The 19500-nt window shown below is 49.9% G+C and overlaps 1 protein-coding gene across 5 annotated transcripts; it reads right to left on the bottom strand.

The window, feature by feature from the left end:
• Nucleotides 1-204: 204 nt before the first annotated feature.
• Nucleotides 205-19471, bottom strand: Neu2 (neuraminidase 2). Of its 5 annotated transcripts, none has more exons than XM_048808749.1 (4): nt 19348-19471; nt 5287-5436; nt 4916-5120; nt 205-3612 (listed from the first exon to the last, which is right to left on the bottom strand). In XM_048808749.1, exons 2-4 carry the CDS (start codon nt 5331-5333, stop codon nt 2686-2688), a joined length of 1179 nt encoding a protein of 392 aa, XP_048664706.1. In that variant the 5' UTR covers nt 5334-5436; nt 19348-19471; the 3' UTR covers nt 205-2685. The 5 variants fall into 5 exon arrangements, with proteins under 5 accessions (XP_048664706.1, XP_048664705.1, XP_015337064.1 ...); XM_048808748.1 differs by lacking the exon at nt 19348-19471 and adding an exon at nt 11966-19338; XM_015481578.2 differs by lacking the exon at nt 5287-5436 and having other exon boundaries at nt 19348-19463.
• Between the last annotated feature and the right edge of the window lie 29 nt (nt 19472-19500).

The raw sequence follows: 19500 nt of genomic DNA, 5'->3' as shown, positions 1-19500 counted from the left end.
TTGCTTAGTATGATATTCTCCAGCTCCATCCATTTACCTGAAAATGCCATAATTTTATTCTATTTTATTGCTGAGTAATATTCCATTGTGTGTATATGTACCACAGTTTCTTTATCCATTCATCTATTGACTGGTATCTAGGTTGCTTCCAAGTTTAGCTATTGTGAATTGTGTTACTGTAAACATTGATGTGGCTGTGTCCCTGTAGTATGCTGATTTTTAAGTCCTTTGGGTATAGACCGAGGAGTGGGAGAGCTGGGTCAAATGGTGGTTCCGTTCCCAGTTTTCTGAGGAATCTCTTTCCAGGTTGGATGCACTCTTTGCACACTCTTAACGGAGTTTTTTGGGAGGCTGATCAATTCAGCTTTAATCAAATCAGTCATTGCTTTTTTTTTTTCTTTTTAATTTGGCTAAGAAGAATTTGCCATTCGTATGTACTCAGAACCAGAAGGAACTCTAGAGATCTCCAGTGCCCGTAAGTTTTGTTTTTTTTTTAAGAGAGAGAGAGAGAGAGAGAGAACTTTTTAATATTTATTTTTTAGTTTTTTGGCGGACACAACATCTTTGTTTGTATGTGGTGCTAAGGATCGAACCCGGGCCGCACGCATGCCAGGCGAGCGCGCTACCGCTTGAGCCACATCCCCAGCCCACGTAGGTTTGGATCCTTCTGTTCTTTAGAATAACTTAGGGACCTTCGCCTGCCTGGGACACTACAGAGATTCTGAACTGGTTGCTCTGGGTGGGGCACGGGCAGCAGCCCTGCTGAAAAGCTCCAAGGGGATGCTAACCAGCCTGGAGCAGGGAGCCGCTGACCCAGAGAGAGCCTGGAGTTCAGGAGAGGGACAGTGGGCCTGACAGTGGCCAGGCACCCCTCCCGTTCCTGCCTCATCTGCCTAAACAGATGAGGAGCTTTGCCAGGGAAGCAAATGGTGCCGCCTCTGGCACAGTCCTCGGGAAGGGGGGGGTCTTCGACTTAAACCCCCCCCCCCCCGCTTACCAGGGACAGTCCTGGTTAGTGCCTGTTACCAAGCGTAACTGGACTCTCACAAGCGTCCCTGCTGGATAATACACTATAGGGTTGCCCACCTTAGCCTCTCGAGGTCTGCCGACCTAGGTGCCATTCAAGTGCTCAAGCCCCCAGGCTCAGCCTCAGCCTCCACCCCAGCCTCTTCTGAATGGTTTGGAAGACACTGGGTGGCCATCCCCAGAACGGAGGGGCCTAACCTCCCATTCCGGGCCCCAATCCCTCATCCTTCCAGCCGGCTTTCTCAGAACCCCACCAGGAGAAGCAGCATCCTGACACGTGGCCAGTGCCTAGGACCAACCCCCACAATGGGCCAGGCAAAGATGCCACTCAGCTGCAAGAACCTATGACTGTTGTCACTGCGCCCACTAGAGGGGCTCTGGCAGGAGCAGGGGACAAGTTTTCCCAAGACATAGGACTCAGTCCTTAGAAATTCCCGGGGGTCAGAGAAGTGTTGCTCCTATACCCAGGCTGGCTCCCTCTCAGGTGGCCGCTCCTGAGACAAGCAGGGGCAGCCTTCTCCCTACTCTTGCTTTATGGCAAGAACCACAGCCCTGCCCCAGGGATCACAGCTAACAGCCCCCGCCCCACCCCAATTCTTCCAAACTATCTGATCCATCTGAACCTCAGTCCTGCCTTCAGCCACGTCCTCTGTGCAAAACCAAGTGCTTATGACCATAGTGGGTTGAGTGGTGGCCCCCAAAACTTACATCCGCCTCCTACCCCCAGCATCTGTGACCGTGACCTGACTGGGGAAAAGTGTCTCTGCAGATGTCATCAAGGATCTTGGAGGTGAGCTGATCCTGGTTTATCCAGTGACAAACGTCTTCATGAGTGACTAGGGAGAATATGCAAGAGAAGGTCATGTGAAGACCAGGGCCAAGATGGGAGCCATACAGCCCCGAGCTGAGGGATACCAAGAGTTACCAGGATCTACCAGAAGCTGGAAGGGACAGTCTCTGGAGAGAGTGTGGCCCTGAAAACAGCTTGATTTCAGGCTTCTCGCCTGAGGTGCGGTGAGGACACATTTCTGTTGTTTTATGCCACCACATTGGAGATAATTTGTTGTGGCAGCCTTAAGAAAGGAACACAGTGACTTAAGTGAGCTTAATTATTCTCGACCCTGCCTAACCTTTCTGCAAAGCTGTTTCCCAATCTGTCTGCTCTGAAGCATCAACAAGAAAACACACACACGCACACACACACACACGCACACACACACACACACACACACACACCTCTGCTAATCCACATCCTCGGGTTAGCCTTTCCCCAGGAACACCATGAGCATCCCCAAGAAGAAGGGGGCTGGAGTAGGTCATTTATCAAGCACATCACAATAACGGGGTGGGGGGGAGGCAGGCAGGCTGAGCTCTGCAGCTTGGCAGCCACCGTGCAGAGTGACAGCCACCGTGCAGCCTGTCTTGCCTTGCTGCCAAGGGGCTGGGGAAAGCCAGGCTCCTTTGATTTCTGGCTGTAAACAGAACCTTCTGGGAAGACTGGAAAGCGAAGGAGGCAAAGACAGCCAAGAAGCAGACCTCTCTGCCACTTAATGAAGGGACCCAGAGATAACCTTCGGGGACACTGAAAGGAATGGGAAATAATCAGCGCCGCTGTGGGTACCTAGTGTGGGCCAGGGAGCGTGCCAGCAGGTGGCTGGCTCATGGGGCTTGGACCTGGGCTGGGAAGGCCTGTTTCAGGGTGAACAGGAGGAAAACAACTTCCTCGTAGTCACCCGCCTCATACAGACACCCAAACTGGGCCGAGCCGTCGGGGCCGCGCCCCATGCTCTGCAGGTCGGAGTAGGCGCAGCTGCCTGTGGCCAGCAGGGTGGGCTGCGACCAGGCGGCAGGCTCCGGGGGCCTGGTGTTGAGGTACACGCCCAGGTTGCGCCTCTTCCGGGGGTCAGTGGGGTGAACGTAGAGCAGCCACTGGTCTGGGGAGCTGGGGCTGGGGAAGGCCACCGTGCTCCCGTGGCAGCCGTGGGGCAGCTCGGGCAGCTTTTGGGTCACCAGGGCCCCCTGGAAGTCCAGCCCCGCGTTGGTGCTCTGGGCCTGCACCCGGGCCCCGAGGGAGCTCCTGGCGTTGAGGTACACCATGCTCTGCCCCCGGGACCTCACCTCCGCCACCTGGCACTCCACAGAGTCCTGGGCCACGAAGTTCCCTCTCTGCCACGTGCGGCCGTGGTCGTGGCTGAGGAAGCAGAAAGAGGCTGGGGAGGGCGAGTGGTGGTGGGGAAGCTTCCGGTAGGCATAAGCGGGCACCACCAGGCTCTGCATCTGGTTGTGCAGCTGCAGACAGTGCCCCGGGCCCACTGCAAAGGTGGCCCATTCCTTGTGGGCAGGGCCGATGGCCGAGCTGGTGATGTCACTGGCAGGGCTCCAGGTCCTGCCATGGTCAGCACTGGTGACATGGCACAGCCGCACCATGTTGACCCCGGTCTGCAGCTGGTGGTGCTCGGAGACCTGCCCTGGGATGGCAATGAAGAAGAGGAAGAGGGTCCCGGTCTGCTCGTCGTATAGCGGGCACGGGTTCATGGACCGGTGGCCCTCCAGCTGGGCTTGGGTCACCACCTCCTGAGCGTGCCACTGGACGTGGGGGGAGGGGAGGAAAGGGAAGCACAGTACTGAAGCAGGTGACCGAATCAGGAGCCACACTCTCAGGGGTGGGTGGGGCGGTGTGTCTCATGGGGACAGGACCACTGTTGAGACCCTCCTCAGAGCACTGTGGGCTGGGGCTCCCCAATCCCTCCTGGTGCCCACTTTTCACTGAGCAGCTCTGTCACTTCCATTCCCATCAGCATTCAGAGCACCCAGGATGTGCCAGATGCCAAGATACAAAGATGACTCCGGAGGAGCCGTGACGCCTTCTCCCCGGTTGCTCCTATTTACCATCCCAGTCTAGCTTGAACGTCAGACTTAGTGGGGGCCTCAATAATCGGACCAGTGCCAGATAGAACCTGTTGCCCTCCTCCTATCTTCTATGCATGATACTCTATTAATGCATCCTAAGAGGGCATTGCCTCAAGATATTGAGGACTAAACACTGACCTTCCTGGATGCCCAAGTCTGCCATACATGCCCCAGCTCTGCCATTCATCCCCACTCATTAGCAGTAACCCCCAATAAGGGATTCTAATCTCAGATGCTGTGCCAAAGGTCTAATATGCACTGCCTCATCTATCTCCTAATCCTGGGGGACAAGTGTTAGTAGCTCCATCTCACACCTGGAGAATGAGAGGCTCATATAAGGCCGAGTTGCCCAAGGCCATCCCTCTGGTAAGAAATGGAACCAGGACTTGAACCCAGGTCTGTCTGCTTTGAGTCCCATGAACATGTACAATCATTATGTGTCAATCAAAATCAAAATTTAAAAAAAAATCATGCTTTGAATAGCTACTATTTGGTAATGACCACAAAGTAATTATAATAATATTAAACCCTTCAAATATAGTAAGCCAGCCTTGGGTGTCTTTATCAAGATTACAATTTGGAACTTTAGGACACAGCAATCACCCCACACCTAGCTCCTCAAGTTAATTGCACTCAAAGATGCCAGTTTCATGGTAATGAACTGCTCCTCCCTGGGGTCTCAAGGGTGTTGGGAAACTCATGCACTAAAGCAGACGGCCAGGCCAGCAGGACCTGGTGTCTTGGTGAACCCAGGCGAGTGTGACCACTGGGATTGCCTGGGGCGCCCCACCACTGAACGGTTTCCTTGCTCCCTCCTGGGCTTCAAGGTGTCTGCTCTCTCTGTGCCCTTCCCTTAGCCATGGAAGGATGGAATGACCCTCGTTGTATGAGATCCAGGCCTGGGTCCCTCTGTACTCACCAGCAAAGGGGTGTGTGGGGAGCAATCCCAGGGGAGTGTCTGTAGCCACGGCTGCCTTACCTGAACCTGGTGGGCAGACGCGTCATAGTCTCCTCTGCGCAAGGCTATCAGCTCCGCGTGCTCGTCCTTCTTGCTCATTCGCTTTTCTGCAAAGGCCAGCAGTGTCTTCTGCTGGGGCAGGTAGAGCAGGGCGGGGATTCTGTAGGCATGGTCTCCCGACTGGAACAATCTCTCCCTCTGCAGGACAGGGCAGGTCTCCTTGGGGCTAGGAGGACAGGCAGAAAGGGAAGATGTGTCTCCTGCAGTCACATCTGTGTCAGGGGCCAAAGCCATCCACCAAGACAGGGGGCGCTCAACCTACAGGTGAGCAGACCCCTGTCCAGGTGGCCCGTCCTCTCCCCAGGGGGTTCCTTCTGCACTTCTGCACTTACCTCTCTGGAGCTGGCCGCGCGCCCTCCAGAGACATCGTGGGGAACATTTGGAAAGTGTACTTTGTATTAGGTGTTTGCTGTAAAATGGGGCTGGGGTTTGGCTCAGCGGTAGAGTACTCTTCTCATATGTGTGAGGCACTGGGTTCCATCCTCAGCACCACATAAAAATAAATAAAATAAAGGTTTTTTAAATTTTCTTAATTAAGCAATCGCCTTACAAAATTATTTATTATTTATGATGACCTTCAGCAGCGTTTGTCAGAACCAACACATTAATCAGATGTAAAACCTTGGATGGGGTAGGGGCAGTTGGCACTCGCAGAGTGGCATTCTACAGCTGTCCAACTGCCAGGAAATGACACATGGGAGCTTTTTATAACTCCAGAGCCCTAAAAAGTTGCTTTAGAAAAAAGAAAGAAGAAAAAGCCTGAATTCTCAGGCTCTGCTCCTCAGCTGCCTAGGGCTAAGGCCCAGCACACCCACCATCCCACCCCCAGTGTGGGCCCAGCCCCCAGGCAGGCAGAGCCATGGGGGGCATGCCAGAGAAAGGGGGTCCTGACTGCTAACTGGCTTGGAGGAGCCCCCAGAGGTATGACAACCACAATAATAATAAGTATTCAGCTAAAAAGGGTAGGGGGGGGCGGTTAGGAGATAACTTGGTGACATTGGTGTCTCCTTCAGGGGCACTAATTCCCAGCTGGGCTGTTGCCCTCAACACAAAGAAGCTACTCCAAAAGTCATCTCCAGGAAGGGCTGTGTGCGGTCACCAACAGACCCAAAACAGAAGGGCCAGGTGGACCCTGTCCCAACTGGGGACAGCAAAGTTGCTGAGCCCCTTGGGGTCAGCTGAGCTTTCCCGGAGATTGTGGCTCAGCCCAGCTTCTCCCTCTGCCCAGGGCCCTTCCTGATAGACCTCCTGACAGAATCCCACGCAGAGCCATCAGCCTGCTGGGGAGCCCTGCCCACGACATGGCCGCTGGGGGCAGACATGAGAGAGGGGGTCAGCAGGAGGGGCACCACAGGCTTTCCTCTTTATACCTTTTCCACCCTGTACGTGTATTATTTACTTAAAATTTAATTTTTTGATAAATAAGTGTCTATCCGTCTATTATCCAAGTCATAGTGAACGTTATTATTTAGACAACGTGATGATATAAAACTCAAAGGCACCCAAGCTACACCAGAAAAGAAAGGCCTACTGCCCGACAGGGCTGCAGGGACTGAGTCTTCGTGACAAGACTAGACCTGCAGGCTCTGATCCAAGAAAACAGGACCGGTTATAACCATTATAAAGTACAGACGGGAAAGGATCGAATATGATTAAAAGTTTAGAAAACATGCAGGAGGCAGGAGCAGCTCAGCTGTGCTCTCTTAGAAAACTGATCAAGGGCTTATTCCAACGACAAGCCGTTCGCTCTGGCAAGCACGTCCCTGATGAAAATTCAACAGTGTTGGTATAATCTGATGAAAATGTTTATATTAGAAATATCCCCAGGGCCCAAACTTTCTCTACGTGAGCTGGCAACCTGGGAGGTCAGCTGAGGACATTCACCAGGGAGCTGCACAGGGGCGAGCATGGCGGAGGAGCCGGGAGAGGGCAGGGAAGGTGAGCAGAGGAGACTGCCGGGCAGGAGCAGGGCTGCACTAAGGCGAGGGGAGGGGGCACTCTGCAAGGTGAGTGTGACAACAGCTGGTGGGCCATGGCTTAGAGAAAAGAGAGGGCAGGGAGAGGAAGGGGGCCTCTGGCTGCTCCATTAGCCGAGTGGACCATTCCCAATTTTTACAGTTGATGCATAATTTCTTATCACATATAATTCAGCTTTTAAGAGTCTGATTCTGTGGTGTGTCAGAATTTTCATAAGATGTGCCATTGGCAGTTAGGGGCCCCCTTGAGAAACAGGCCCCTAGGACAAAGGGCGGCCAGGCCACCTCTGGGTCTTGTGGAGTGAACAGCAGCACAAGGCGATCAGGAGCAAAAGTGCCTCGTCTTCCAGACTGTGAGAGTGAGGCAACACGCCAGGATGGAGGCTGGGGGTCAGCTCAGCCTCCAGAGACTGTGGTCAGTAGAAATGCCAGCTCCAGCCAGGCCATGGGGTCTGCAATTCTGAAAATAATATCAGAGACGTTCCAGATGATAAGGGCAACTCCAGGCGGCGAGGGGCAAATTCAGGCCTAGAGTGGCCACCAAAGTAACCCACAGTTAGGTTCACCTTGTTAACATAGTAAAACCCACAGCCCCCACCTAAGACAATGATGAGACACATGTCACATGCTGAAGCACGTGGCATGACTGGAGTCCACTCCACATCTGACCATGTCAAGAGACCAAGCTCCTGCCTACCCTGCAGGTCCAGAAAAGCTGTTCCCCTGATCCTTCACCTGAGCCCATAGTGGCACCCTCTTTCTCCACAGAAAAGTCTTGACTGGGCTTCTCCAGAAATCTTCCCCATGGCTGATTTTAAGACTGTCAGCAAAAGAGACTCTACAAAAGTGTTCAATGTAGATAAACTTCCTATTTTCGTGTTGCCCTGTTTTACTTGGCCACTGGCCGGGAAGATACCAGCACTCCAGGTGCTGGACACCCCCTAGTTTTTCACAAACATGTATCCAGTATAGTAGTTTGTAGAAATGTGCAAACAAGGCCTCTGGCCTTGAGCTGGGCTTCACAGAGATGTCTACATTTCTAAGATAAGTTACAATTAGGCTCCATGGTAACAGCTGGCAGGGGGAGGAAAGAGAGGGGAGAAGCAGCTCCCCCCTTCTCAGGCGCTGTCCTTGAAGGGTTAACTTGCCCAGAACAGTGAAAGAAAAAGCTGCTTTTATGTGAACTTCTGCAGACTGTGAACCTCTGAGCCCCTCCCCTTACATGCTGGGTATAAAACACTCAAACTCCCTGGATTACAGCAAAAGCTGTGCCCTCTGAACCTGGCTGTAGCCAAATAAAACTTTTCCTGCTATCTTCGGTGCCTTGCCTTGTCTGTCCTTACAACAAGCCAACCTGCGGTCTTTGTCCCCAGGTGCTGGCTCCCTCTGGCCAAGCAGAAGTCCTTCATAAAGCTTTGCCTGCACCCCTATTCTTTCCAGGCCCACTCTCCCTTTCTACAACTCTGGACACAAGAACTCAAGTACACACTATCTAATTCCAGAATATTTTCATCACCCCATGAGCACTCTCTATTACCCAGTAATGTAATTTCTCTCTCTCTCTCTCTCAATTTGAAATGCAATCATATGTGGTCTTTGAGTGTGGCTTCTTTCACTTATGATGATGTTTCCGAGGTTCATTCATGTTGTAGCACAAAGCACATACTTTATTTCTTTTTATGGCTGGACACTATCCCATTATGTGAATAGACCACTGCTCTGCTTTAAATGTTTGTGTCTTTCCAAAAATTCATGTTGGAACTGAACCCCAAGGCAACTGTATTAGGAAGTGGGGCTTTAGGAGATGGGCTAGCACCCATTGATGGGATTATGGCTCTGATGATTATGGCTCTTGCCTTCCCTCAGCCAGTATTTGTCTCCCCCGGAGTAGGCAGCAACAGGGCACCATCTTGGAGGCAGCAAGCAGCCCTCACCAGACACTGAACCTGCCAGCACCTTGTTCTTGGACTTCCCAGCCTCCAGAACTATGAGGAAAAAAAAACCCCTATTGTTCATAAATTACTAAGTCCGTGATATTTGTTATAGTAGCACAAATGGACTAAAACAACCGCAATTTATATCCATCATTTGATGGACATTTGGGTTGTTTCCAGTTTTGGGCTATTGTGACCAATGCTGCTACGGACATTCATGCCCAAAAGACATTTTTTGTGCCCAAGGTCTGATGTGGACCCATGTCCTCCATTCTCTTGAGTGTGTGCCTAGGAGTGGAATTGTGTGGTCACATGGTAGTTCTGTGTTTGACTTTTTGAGAACCACCAGAATCTTCCACAGCAGCTGTCCCATTTAAAATCTCCCTGGCAGACCAGGGGCTTGGATTTCTCCACATTCCCATCAGCACTCGGTCACTCTGTCATTCTGATTCCAGCTCTCCTAGTGGATGTGCCCACGTATCTTGCTGTGATCTTGATTTGCTTCCTTGGTGAGTAAGGATTCTGAGCATTTTTGCTTGGGCTCACTGGCCATAGGATTTGCTCTTAGCCTGGAGGAAATGGGAAGGCTTTTGGCAAGAGAGGGATCGAATGTGATTAGTTTGTAGGAGGTCTCTCTTGTTTTCAAGGGGAAAGATGTGGGAAGTGAGCACGTTGCAATTTTCCAGGTGAGAGCATTAAAATCCTGGGGGAAGCAGAGACAGTGGTGATTCAGGGGAGTCCCTCTCCTAGAGTCGGGGACAGCAGAATCAATAGGATTTGGAGGGTAATTTAGGAGCTGAGAATTGGTTTTCACAGTGTGATTTTTCCAGATTCCTCCTTTTGTCTCCAACCTCCTCAGAGGCTACAGTTTGACTCATTCTTGTGGCAAGTATTCTTTGTGTTCCCACCTGTGCCCAGCATCTCTTCTGGGAATCTGGGTGTGAATAACACAGCCTGGTGGAATTTGCATTCTGTGGGGCTGGGAAGGTTCCTATTGTTGCCAAATACCTAGATGGTGTCTGGAGAGCCTGGACCCACCTGAGCACTCAACGGGGATTGCTTCACTTGACCCACAAATGCCCTGCTTCTGTACAACCCGTGAGGCTCTGAGCAAGGCCTTGCATGGAGGGCTGTGGACACCTGCAGGCTCCAGCCCCTACACAGGCCACCACTTTCTCTAAGCGTTTGTCCCTTATGTATTTAGAGAAAAGGGAAGGCCCAAGGAAGGCAGGGGAGAGGGACCTCAGAGTCAGTAGGAGGGCTCATTCCTATCCCTGCAGCTACTCTGTGGCTGGCCCAAACTCCCACCTCCCTGACAATACCCACCTCAAATCAAGTACTAATGCCAAACACTCAGATGGTCCTTCCAAAGTGTTGGGTGCTCCTTTGGTACTCCCAATATTTTCTCAAAATGCTTGAAAACAGTATTTACGAATTTTGTTACTCATGATTGACAAATATTTATTCATTTAATCCTCATGCCACCCCTGTGAAGTAGATGTCTTTATAAGCCCATTTTATGGATGAGGAACCCAAGCTTTATCAGCCCTTGAGTGGCCAAGTGAAGCCCAAAGACACTGCTGACCTTGTGTGGCATTTCCTCCCAGAGAACTGCCGTTTCCTGCCCCTGGGTGACTTTCCAGGAAGCTCTAATACCCCTTGCAGATAGCTGGAGTGCTTCGACCCTGCCATGCCTCCCAACCTTGGCAGACACTGAGGTTGATGCAGTAGGAACAGAACCGAGTCAGTATCAAAGCTTGGAACACTGACACTGGCTCCTGGTTTCCTTCTCCCCGAGTGACTAGAAGGGAACTGGGCAGGGCGGCTGCAGAGGCATCTCACACCCCCACAGGGTGAGCCTGGATGGGGCTGGGGAGGAGCCCGAACCAGATGCCTCTTGGAGTCCAGGCCAGGCTCAGTGTCGTAGCCTGGCAATTAGGGAGATGACCCTATCAGGTGGAGCTCCGATAAATTGCCATTTCGTGGGTCAAAAATTGTGGCATAACAGCAATTTCATAAGGTCTCGCTAAGGCCACCGGCGGCTGGTCCTGTAGGTGCCACTCCCAGAGCCCCACGTCCTACCCCAGAAAGTTCACTTTTCCCACATGCCCGAAAGGCAGGCATCAGCCCTCCCAACCCAGATGTGGGGAAACCCAGAACTGGGTCAGGGAGGCGGGAGATGGCTTCTCCAGAAGCTCACACCCTGGGGTGGTGGAGACGTGGGTCTAAGCCTGGATCTGCCAGATTCCACAACCCACGCTCCCGACCGCTGGGCCCTCCTGCCTCAAGACCCGCAGCTGCTGGGACTTTAAGGTCGGAATGTTCTGTGAAGTTCCTTCCAGAAGACACACAGTGGAGGGTCCCTGTGTGGCTCCTCTTCTTCCCCTGGTGGGAGCCCAGCTTGGCAGGCACCTTGGAAACCAGAGGCCTCGTTGCCAGCATGCACTTGCCAACTTCAGGGAATGCTGGACAACTCACAAATCAGTAATGAGCACCTTCTGTGTGCAGCTCCCACAGGAGCAGAGAAAAGCCACTAATTATGGGGAACGAGGAAGGTGCACTTTGCTGCCTTTCCCAGAGGAACAGCCTTGGTTCTCGAGTCTAGTTCCAGGTGGGACATGCCTGCTGGCTCCTGGCCGGGAACAGTGCCGTCCCTCTGGGGAGCAGCTGCTATGTCAGGCCCCTAACAGCACCAGCAGACCTGCCCTGCTGGGCCACCAGCCCCCAACAGTGAGCTTCGTTCCCCAAGAAAAACCCGCTTCCCAGGGAGTTCACACCCCAGCGGGGACGCGCTCTGGATTCCCACGGGCAGCCTTTGGAAGATGGGACCAGCACTCGCTCGAGAGCAGAACTGGAGGTTTTCCTGAGGTTCTGACTGAGTCCTCCCCAGACTTTCCCCACTCTTCGTATCCTCGGAACATGCCAGAACAGTGGGGAACTCCACCAATGGCCTGTTGAGGTGCCCCAAGCTGGCATGCTCTTTGACACTGCCATCATCGGTGTTTCCCAAATGTCACACCCCCAGGTCGAAATTACCTCATAGGAAGAGCTTAGTTTATGTCAACAAAGGAACATGTGGGTCGATTTAGAGATAAGCCTACCTCAGGGAGGGTGTCCAAGCAGATCCAGGGGCTGGTTGTGAAGTCAGGATGTGTGAGCAGGGGCAGGGGCTAAAAGGCCCTCATGGCTCCTGCATTCCCCTGGCCTCACCGCCTGTCTCAGGCCCCTCTGTGGGTCCATGCTTATATACACCTAGGGAGTCCTCACGTCGGCCTCCCACTCATTTGACCAAGCACGCGCCAGGGACCAGGTCAGCCCTGCAGGCCCAGCCCTGGCCCAATCAGGATGCTGCCTCTCCTGAGCTGGGAAGAAGTCTGCCTGAATCACAATTCTGTCATGCCTGAATCAGAGGGTGAGCCAGGCAGTCTGAGTCAAGTTCACCTCCTAAAAATGGATGCATTGAGCAACACATGGGCACCGTGGGAATGGACTTCCTCAGGCCTGCAATAGTGCAGGATTAAAGAAGTGCATAGGACATATGCCCCAGACCGCCAGAAGCCAGCCTTGCACAGAGGCTACTGTACCTTACACAGAAAAAAACCTCCTGTCCAGACTGGACAGATGCCACCTTTGTCATTGATCCTGTGGTCGAGGATCATGTTTCAGTGTGATTTACATAATTCTCCTCATTTTGCCTTTGAAGTCTCCCTTTACCCCTGCCCCTCTGAATATGCCCACACAGATTCCCATTTGCAATGCCAATCCCAAATACACCTCATTATTCTTCAGAGTCTCTCTCTGTTATTTAAAGTTTGACAGCTATAGAGATCAGAGAACTTGGTGGCCTTGTTTGCTCTGCAAGCTGTATCTAGAAGTTTCTGATTCATCATGGGTGGCTGATAAATGCTCATTAGTGAGTAAATGAATGTCATCTTCCCAGGTGGGGCCAACGTGAGGATTACACGAGATGACCCATCTGAGTCTGTCAGCCACATAGGGTAGAGACCCATTAGAGGTTAGCCCCCACTGACAAACTCCTTTCTTCTGTATCCACCGTAGCCATGTCCAAGGCTCTGGGGACACCTCCCCCCCAGACCATTGTACTCAACGCATGTGAGGCTACAGAAGCTGGAAAAATCAAAAGGTGGTCAAGTTCAGTTCAAAGCACACTTTCTGTCTTAGTCTTAAACCAGAAGATACGGGAGGCCTTTCCTTCCTACAGCTGGACAAAGTCCTTCCACAGTATCTTCAGTTGGCCATTCAGCTCTGGAGGGTTCCCTGGCTCACGGCCAAGTGCACCCTTGCTTCACCCCTTTTTTCCTGGGAGGTCCCCTGACTGCCCCCCGGCTAGGACTGCTGTGGGGTCATCTTGTTCCTGCTCCAGGCCCTGCCCTCTCGCCAGTTCTGAGAGGAGGGTCAAGTCAGTCTGGAATTTATCTTTGAAAGCCCCATTCAGAGGTCAGCTCCCACGAAGGCCCCAGTAAACCACCCCCTCAGACCCTCTCCCACAGGAGGCCAGGGGATCCTCTGAAGCTGCGCTCTTTACATCCTTATCCTTATTTTTCTGCCAGCTAATGGACAGGCCAAGGATGAGTTGTTTTAAAGTGTTTTTAGTGTAGAGGACTAAAGAAATTGTGATGTACACACAAAATGGGGCATTAGACAACTGAGTAATTGAAATCATGTTTTAAATGCTAGAAAAAATGCTGAGATGATGTGAATTATAAAAAGTAGGACACAAGATGCTATATTAGCTAAAAATATGGGTTTTGTCAATTTATTATATACTCAAAAGTCTATGTTAAAAATAAAAACAAACAAAATAAATATTGTTACATCCCCCAAACTTAGCACAGTGTCTCAAACAAAGCAGTTAGTAAATATCTGTTGAATATAGAATGAATAAACATCATAATTAATTTTAATTAGTAGGATTACAAATGATGTCTATTGTCCTTGTACTCTTCCAAGCACACACAGTTTAAAAAGGCATTATTTTAAAAATAATTGTTAGTAATATAATGACAGACTTTGAAATCCAGCTCATGGGTGCCCAAGGCTCCACCTTAGCCAGATCACCAAGTGGGGAAAGGGGCCCGAAGAGCTGGTACCCATGGGCCTGGGTAGCTCTTGCAAATTTAACTTATGTTTGACCCCCTAGGGAAAAGTTGGTTAAATGTACAAAAATATTGATGTTTGAGGCCCCAGCTTGTGTCTTCCCTCGCAACATCTACCAAAAAACAATCATCAAACACATCCTGTGAACCAGCACCATGCTAAGTGGGGAGCAGCAGAGTCCCAGAGGTCCAGGTGATTATGATTTAGGTGGGGAAAAAAACTAACCCACAAGGAAGAAGTGAAGCCAGGGACCAAGTACTGTGGGGCAGAGGGTAATGGTGCAGATTAAGGGGAGGCGGGACAGGGGTAGGAAGACTTTCTGGAGGGGGCACAAGACCTGGGCAAAGCTAGGAAGAAAAATCAGATGTCTACGAGCAGAGACAGGGCATTCAGCGGAGAGCTCCGGCCCAGCACACAGTGGGCCTGGAGTCTGAGGAAGGGGCCTGGCTTGCTGGGATCTCTGTGATTTTAAGGTAATCTGTTTTCTCTTTGAAGGTTTTTAGGGTGTGTTTGTGTCTTAATCTTGGATACTCTGCAGCTCCGTTCTGGACTGCCCAGGGGTGAACTATCTTCTTTACCTTGCCTAGGACTCGGCATGCTTTTTAAAATGTGGAGCTCAGGTCCTTCAAGACTGAAAAGTCCCCAGATATTTCTTTGACTCTCACCTCTCCTCCAATTTTAATTCTCTCCTTCTCAACAACCTGTTAAACACCTATTGGGTTTTCTTGATTTATTCTGTAGGCATTTTTAGACTTCTTTCATATTTTCCATCTCTTTACCCCCTGGTGCTTCATTCTGGGTGATTTTCTGAGATTCATCTTGCAAATCATGGAATTTAAAGTTATTCCCAGTAAGAATTTCTAATGCAATATATTTTTAAATTTTTCTATTTTACTTCTTTTTCTCTTCAAGCACTTTGTACTCGTTTTTAGGAACTTTACATACATGAATTTATTTAATTCCAACAGCAACCCTGTGCAACAGGTACTGTTTATCAAGAGAAAATGAGGCAAAGACTGGTTATATAACTAGTTCAAAGTCACATAGTTAGTAATTGGTAGAATTGGACTTGAAAGTGAAAACAAAGGTGTTTGTTCTGTTATGTGCTGAATTGTGTAATCCCCAAATTCCCGTGTTGAAGACCTCTTCCTTGTACTTCAGAATGTGAGTGTACTTGGAGATGGGTCTTTAAGATCAAATGAGGTTACAGGGAGGGGCCCTAATCAATACGACCAGTGTCCTTATGAAAGGATGAGATTAGACACAAACATACACACAGAGAAGAAAAACCACATGAAGACAGAGAGAAGGCAGCCACCTGACAGCGACCTCAGAAGAACCAAATCTGCTGGCACCTTGATCTTGGACTTCTAACCTCCAGGACTGTGAGACAAAAGTGTTTCTGTTGTTTAAGCCCTTCCAGCCTGTGGCTTTGTGTTACAGCCCTAGCAATCCTTCTCCACACACAAATGTTTCCAACCTTTTCCTGTGAATGCCTCGCTTGCTCAGTCTCATTATTGCCTAACTGAGAACAAAAGAAATTGAATTGCCATACTTTGGAATCTCGTGAAAGTAATAATATGACACGTATGTTTTTCATTTTTCTAGTATTTCTATTTCTTTGTTTTTCAACCTTCCATTTTTGTGGGATTCCTTCTTCAGGTTGGGCTCCTCAAGGGTTTTATAATTGTTTCACAATTTTCGTGTGTGAGCTTATCCTCAATAGGAGGGAGTCGTCCCCACTGGTGCCGTGGATCGTGAAGACCTCCCCATAGTTGCCTCTACCTGTCTTAAGGGTTCACAGGATCTCATATTTCTATCTCAGTTTCCATCTCGTGATTTCGGGACATCACGAGGGGCTAAGAGTCAGACCTCATGTGTGGGGACCCTGCTTGTTCTTCACTTTCTTGGTGATGCTATTTCTCCTGGGCTTGGAGCTTTTTTTTTTTTTTTTTACTGCTGAGCTGTAACTCCTCCTCAGGCTTCCTGCTGTGTCCAGGTCCAGAGACTTTGATTATTGTCCCCATAAAGATTCATTTAAAACAAATAAGCAAGATAGGGACAAAGTCCTCAGCTCACCAGGACCAATACAGAATTGCCTATTTATTTGTGACACTTGGAGATTTACCCTTTCTTGCTTTTGAATTGAAATATGCATTTATATCACAAATTTATTTATGTCCAGCATTTCTGTCTGCTCCGGAAAGTTTGTGTGACCTTGGACAAGCTATTTAACCTCTATGTGTCTGGCCTTCTTGTCATAATTCTATAGAAATGATTAAACAAGTTAATCCAGGAAAGTGTTTAGAACAAAGCTCACAGGGAGTGAGTAGATGTTTTGACATGAATTTCTGCTTCTAATCAGTTATTTTTCTTGAGCAGGTCTGGCCCATTACTTTTATATAGATGTTTTATTTTTTTAAATAACCACAACAATGAAAACTTCAAACATTTAGATTCTTCTCTTCTTCCCACTCCTAAAAGCAAACTCAACCTGAGAAGTTATCAATCTTTTTTTTTTTAATATTTATTTTTTAGTATTTGGCGGACACAACATCTCTGTATGTGGTGCTGAGGATCGAACCTGGGCCGCACGCATGCCAGGCGAGCGCGCTACCACTTGAGCCACATCCCCAGCCCAGAAGTTATCAATCTTAAAAAAAAAATTCTCTTATAATGAATTAAATTCATTACACTTGAATATTCAGCTCCAGCTGAAGCATAATTTCATAGTCCCTTTAATTTTTTTTTTTTTTTGGTTTGTGATTATTAAGTCCATTAATGGTCTATGAGAAATGATCACCCAGAAAAGCATCCTAAAAGCTTTCAGTCAAGGGCACCCAGGCCTTAAAAGGATTTCTCGGTAGCATCCCAGAATATTCCTACAGCAGAACGGCAGCCAGCCATTAAGCACAGGGAAGAACTTCAAAGAGTACTGAACTGGAAAACTACCAAGACAGTACTGCAGCAGAGCACGTGCTCGTTGCGACCCCACTTGTGTGTGCATGAGGGACGGGCAGGAGGGAGGGAGAGATTACAGACAGACATTTCTGCAAGGGCACTTGGGAAACTGTTAACAGAGGTTATGTAAAATGTTTTTGAGCAAGAAAGTGACAGGAGCAGGTCTGTGTCGGCTGATCCACTTGAGTACTGCGTGGGATGGGTGGGGAGGGCAGAAGTGAACCAGGGAGACTGAAGCCAGGACACCCGTTTAAATGAGGTTGTGATCATCCTGCAGGAGCAGTGGGGTGGTGAGGGAGTGGAGGAGGAGAAGGGAAGCTAGGTGCAGTTTGCAATGCTCCCTGTAGCAGCCCCAGGGCCTGGCACAGTACCCACATGTACTAGGTGCCCAGTAAATGTTTGAAACAGATGGTGTCCAGTATGCAACTTTAGTTTCTGCAGACATCCTGCTGGGCATCTCAGGACCCCAGCCAACCAACTGACCCTCACCCACCCCTCACCAACCCACTGATATGCCACCCTCTACTCAGAGCTCACTTCCTCGGCTCTAGGTCTGGGGGAGCTGGGTGGGAAGATGGGTTCACAGGCAAGTGAGACCAGGCCTCAAGCCACTCCTGCGCCTCTCCCTGCCCTGCCCACCCAGGAGTGTGAAATCAGTTCCTATTCCACCCTGTTGCCTCTGACTCCATCAGGAAAGCCAAATAGTAGAGACAGAGCTCTGAGCTGTGCCCAGCAAAGGGAGTGAGCAGGACTAGGGTCTCAGAAATGTGGAATCTTAGTGCAGCTGGAGGAAGGAGAAGGAGGCTCTTGCAAGACAGCGACGCCTCCCCAAGCCCCACATAGGTGAGACCGCTACTGGGAGCCTTTGGTGGCAGAGCACAGTCAAGTGGAAGAGGGAATAATTCAGTTATTCTGATATCTTATGAGCCTAATGTATGTTCTGAAAAGTTTGTTGAATGAAGGAAGGGATGGATGGATGGATGGATGGATGGATGGATGGATGGATGGACCGATGGACCCATGGATGGATGAAATGAAGGATGGATGGATGGATGGACTGACAGATGGACAGACCCTGGATGATGGATAGTTGGATGGATGGATGAGAAACTACCTAGATCTGGCTTGCAGAGACAAAACTGAAACCAACATTTTGTGACGATCAGATGACTGTGGTAGACAGCTTTCTAAGATGGCCTCAGGGATCCGCCTCCTGGTCTCCATGCCATTGTGTGATCTCTGCCTGTGAACGTGGGCTGTGCCTGATGAATTCCTCCTAACAAGCAGAATGCAGCCATAGTGATGGATTATCACTTCTGTGAGCAGATCACAAGAGACTGTGACTGTCATCTTTCTGGACTCTGCACACTCAAGAAGCCAGCTGCCATTGTAGAAAGGCCCATGTGGCCAAACACCAGGCAAGGCCTCCAGCCAACAGCCAGGGGAAGCTGAAGCCCTTGGGGAACTCAATCCTGCTAATAAACCCCAGGGGCTTCGAAGTGAATCCTTCCCAGTGGGGCCTGGAGATGAGACCTCAGCCCCACCATCCCCTTTGATTGCAGACTGTGAGAAATCCTGAGCAGAGAATCTGTGCCCAGATTCCTGACCCACAGAAACCAGATTACAAGTATGTGTGATTTCATGCCGCTACCCTTTGGGTTAATTTATTACCAGCAATAGATAGCTAAAACAATGGCTCATTTGAGGTTTGTATAAAGATGGACATTGTAGCAATTAAACTTGGCAAATGTTGGTATTGGTTAAGAGCCCAGGTTTTGGTACCAAAGGTCCTCAGTTTGAATCCTGGACACCCAACATACTAGCTGTGTGATTTTGGGCAAAATGATTAACTTCTCTGAGCCTGTGCTTCTTTAAAATGGGCCATCATTCCGGCTGGGGATGTGGCTCAAGCAGTGGCGCGCTCGCCTTGCCTGCATGCGGCCCGGGTTCGATCCTCAGCACCACATACAAACAAAGATGTTGTGTCTGCTGAAAACTAAAAAATAAACATTAAAATTCTCTCTCTCTCTCTCTCTCTCTCTCTCTTTAAAAAAAATTAAAAAATAAAAATAAAATGGGCATAATTCTCTGCTCACTGTGACAACACAAGGATTACACAGAGATTACACTACACACTTGACCCAGGGCCTGTCATGCAGTGAGCATTGAACAGAAGGAAACTGTCAGCAGGGATCATTAATAATGACTATGATTGGGCAGAATTCCTTGAAAAGCAGCAGTTCTCCTGCCTGGAAGTGGTCAGGCTGAGGCCAATCAAGAAAGAGAACAGAATGTCAGAGAGGATCCCAAAGTCTTCCTGTATCTCAGATTCAAGTGCCTGGTCCACGCCAGGGCAGGGAGCCAGCGTGCCTGCAGCCCTTTTTGGTGGGACGATCAGTATTACCTTGCACCAAGGGGCCCTTCCGGCTATTCCCAGCCTTCACCTCCGGTGGCACCTTCTTCCCTCCTGCATGGCTTCTGGGTCAGGTGTGCGGCCACCACCCTGGCTGGGCCCTTGGCGCCCTGCAAGGTAAATACAGGAAGTGACTGTCACGGG

The sequence above is a fragment of the Marmota marmota genome, unplaced genomic scaffold, assembly GCF_001458135.2.
Source record: "Marmota marmota marmota unplaced genomic scaffold, marMar, whole genome shotgun sequence".
NCBI classification, from domain to species: domain Eukaryota; kingdom Metazoa; phylum Chordata; class Mammalia; order Rodentia; family Sciuridae; genus Marmota; species Marmota marmota.
The sequence above is the reverse complement of the archived record's forward strand: the minus strand, read 5'-3'. Positions and strand labels throughout refer to the sequence as shown.

Bases quoted from the DNA above. Each gene is read 5' to 3' on its own strand.
- Neu2 (XM_048808749.1), bottom strand. From the start codon at position 5,333: ATGTTCCCCACGATGTCTCTGGAGGGCGCGCGGCCAGCTCCAGAGAG. The intron at 5,121-5,286 runs GTAAGTGCAGAA...CTGTCCTCCTAG, and splicing joins GCGCGGCCAGCTCCAGAGAG to CCCCAAGGAGACCTGCCCTG. The intron at 3,613-4,915 runs GTAAGGCAGCCG...CCCCACGTCCAG, and splicing joins CGTCTGCCCACCAGGTTCAG to TGGCACGCTCAGGAGGTGGT.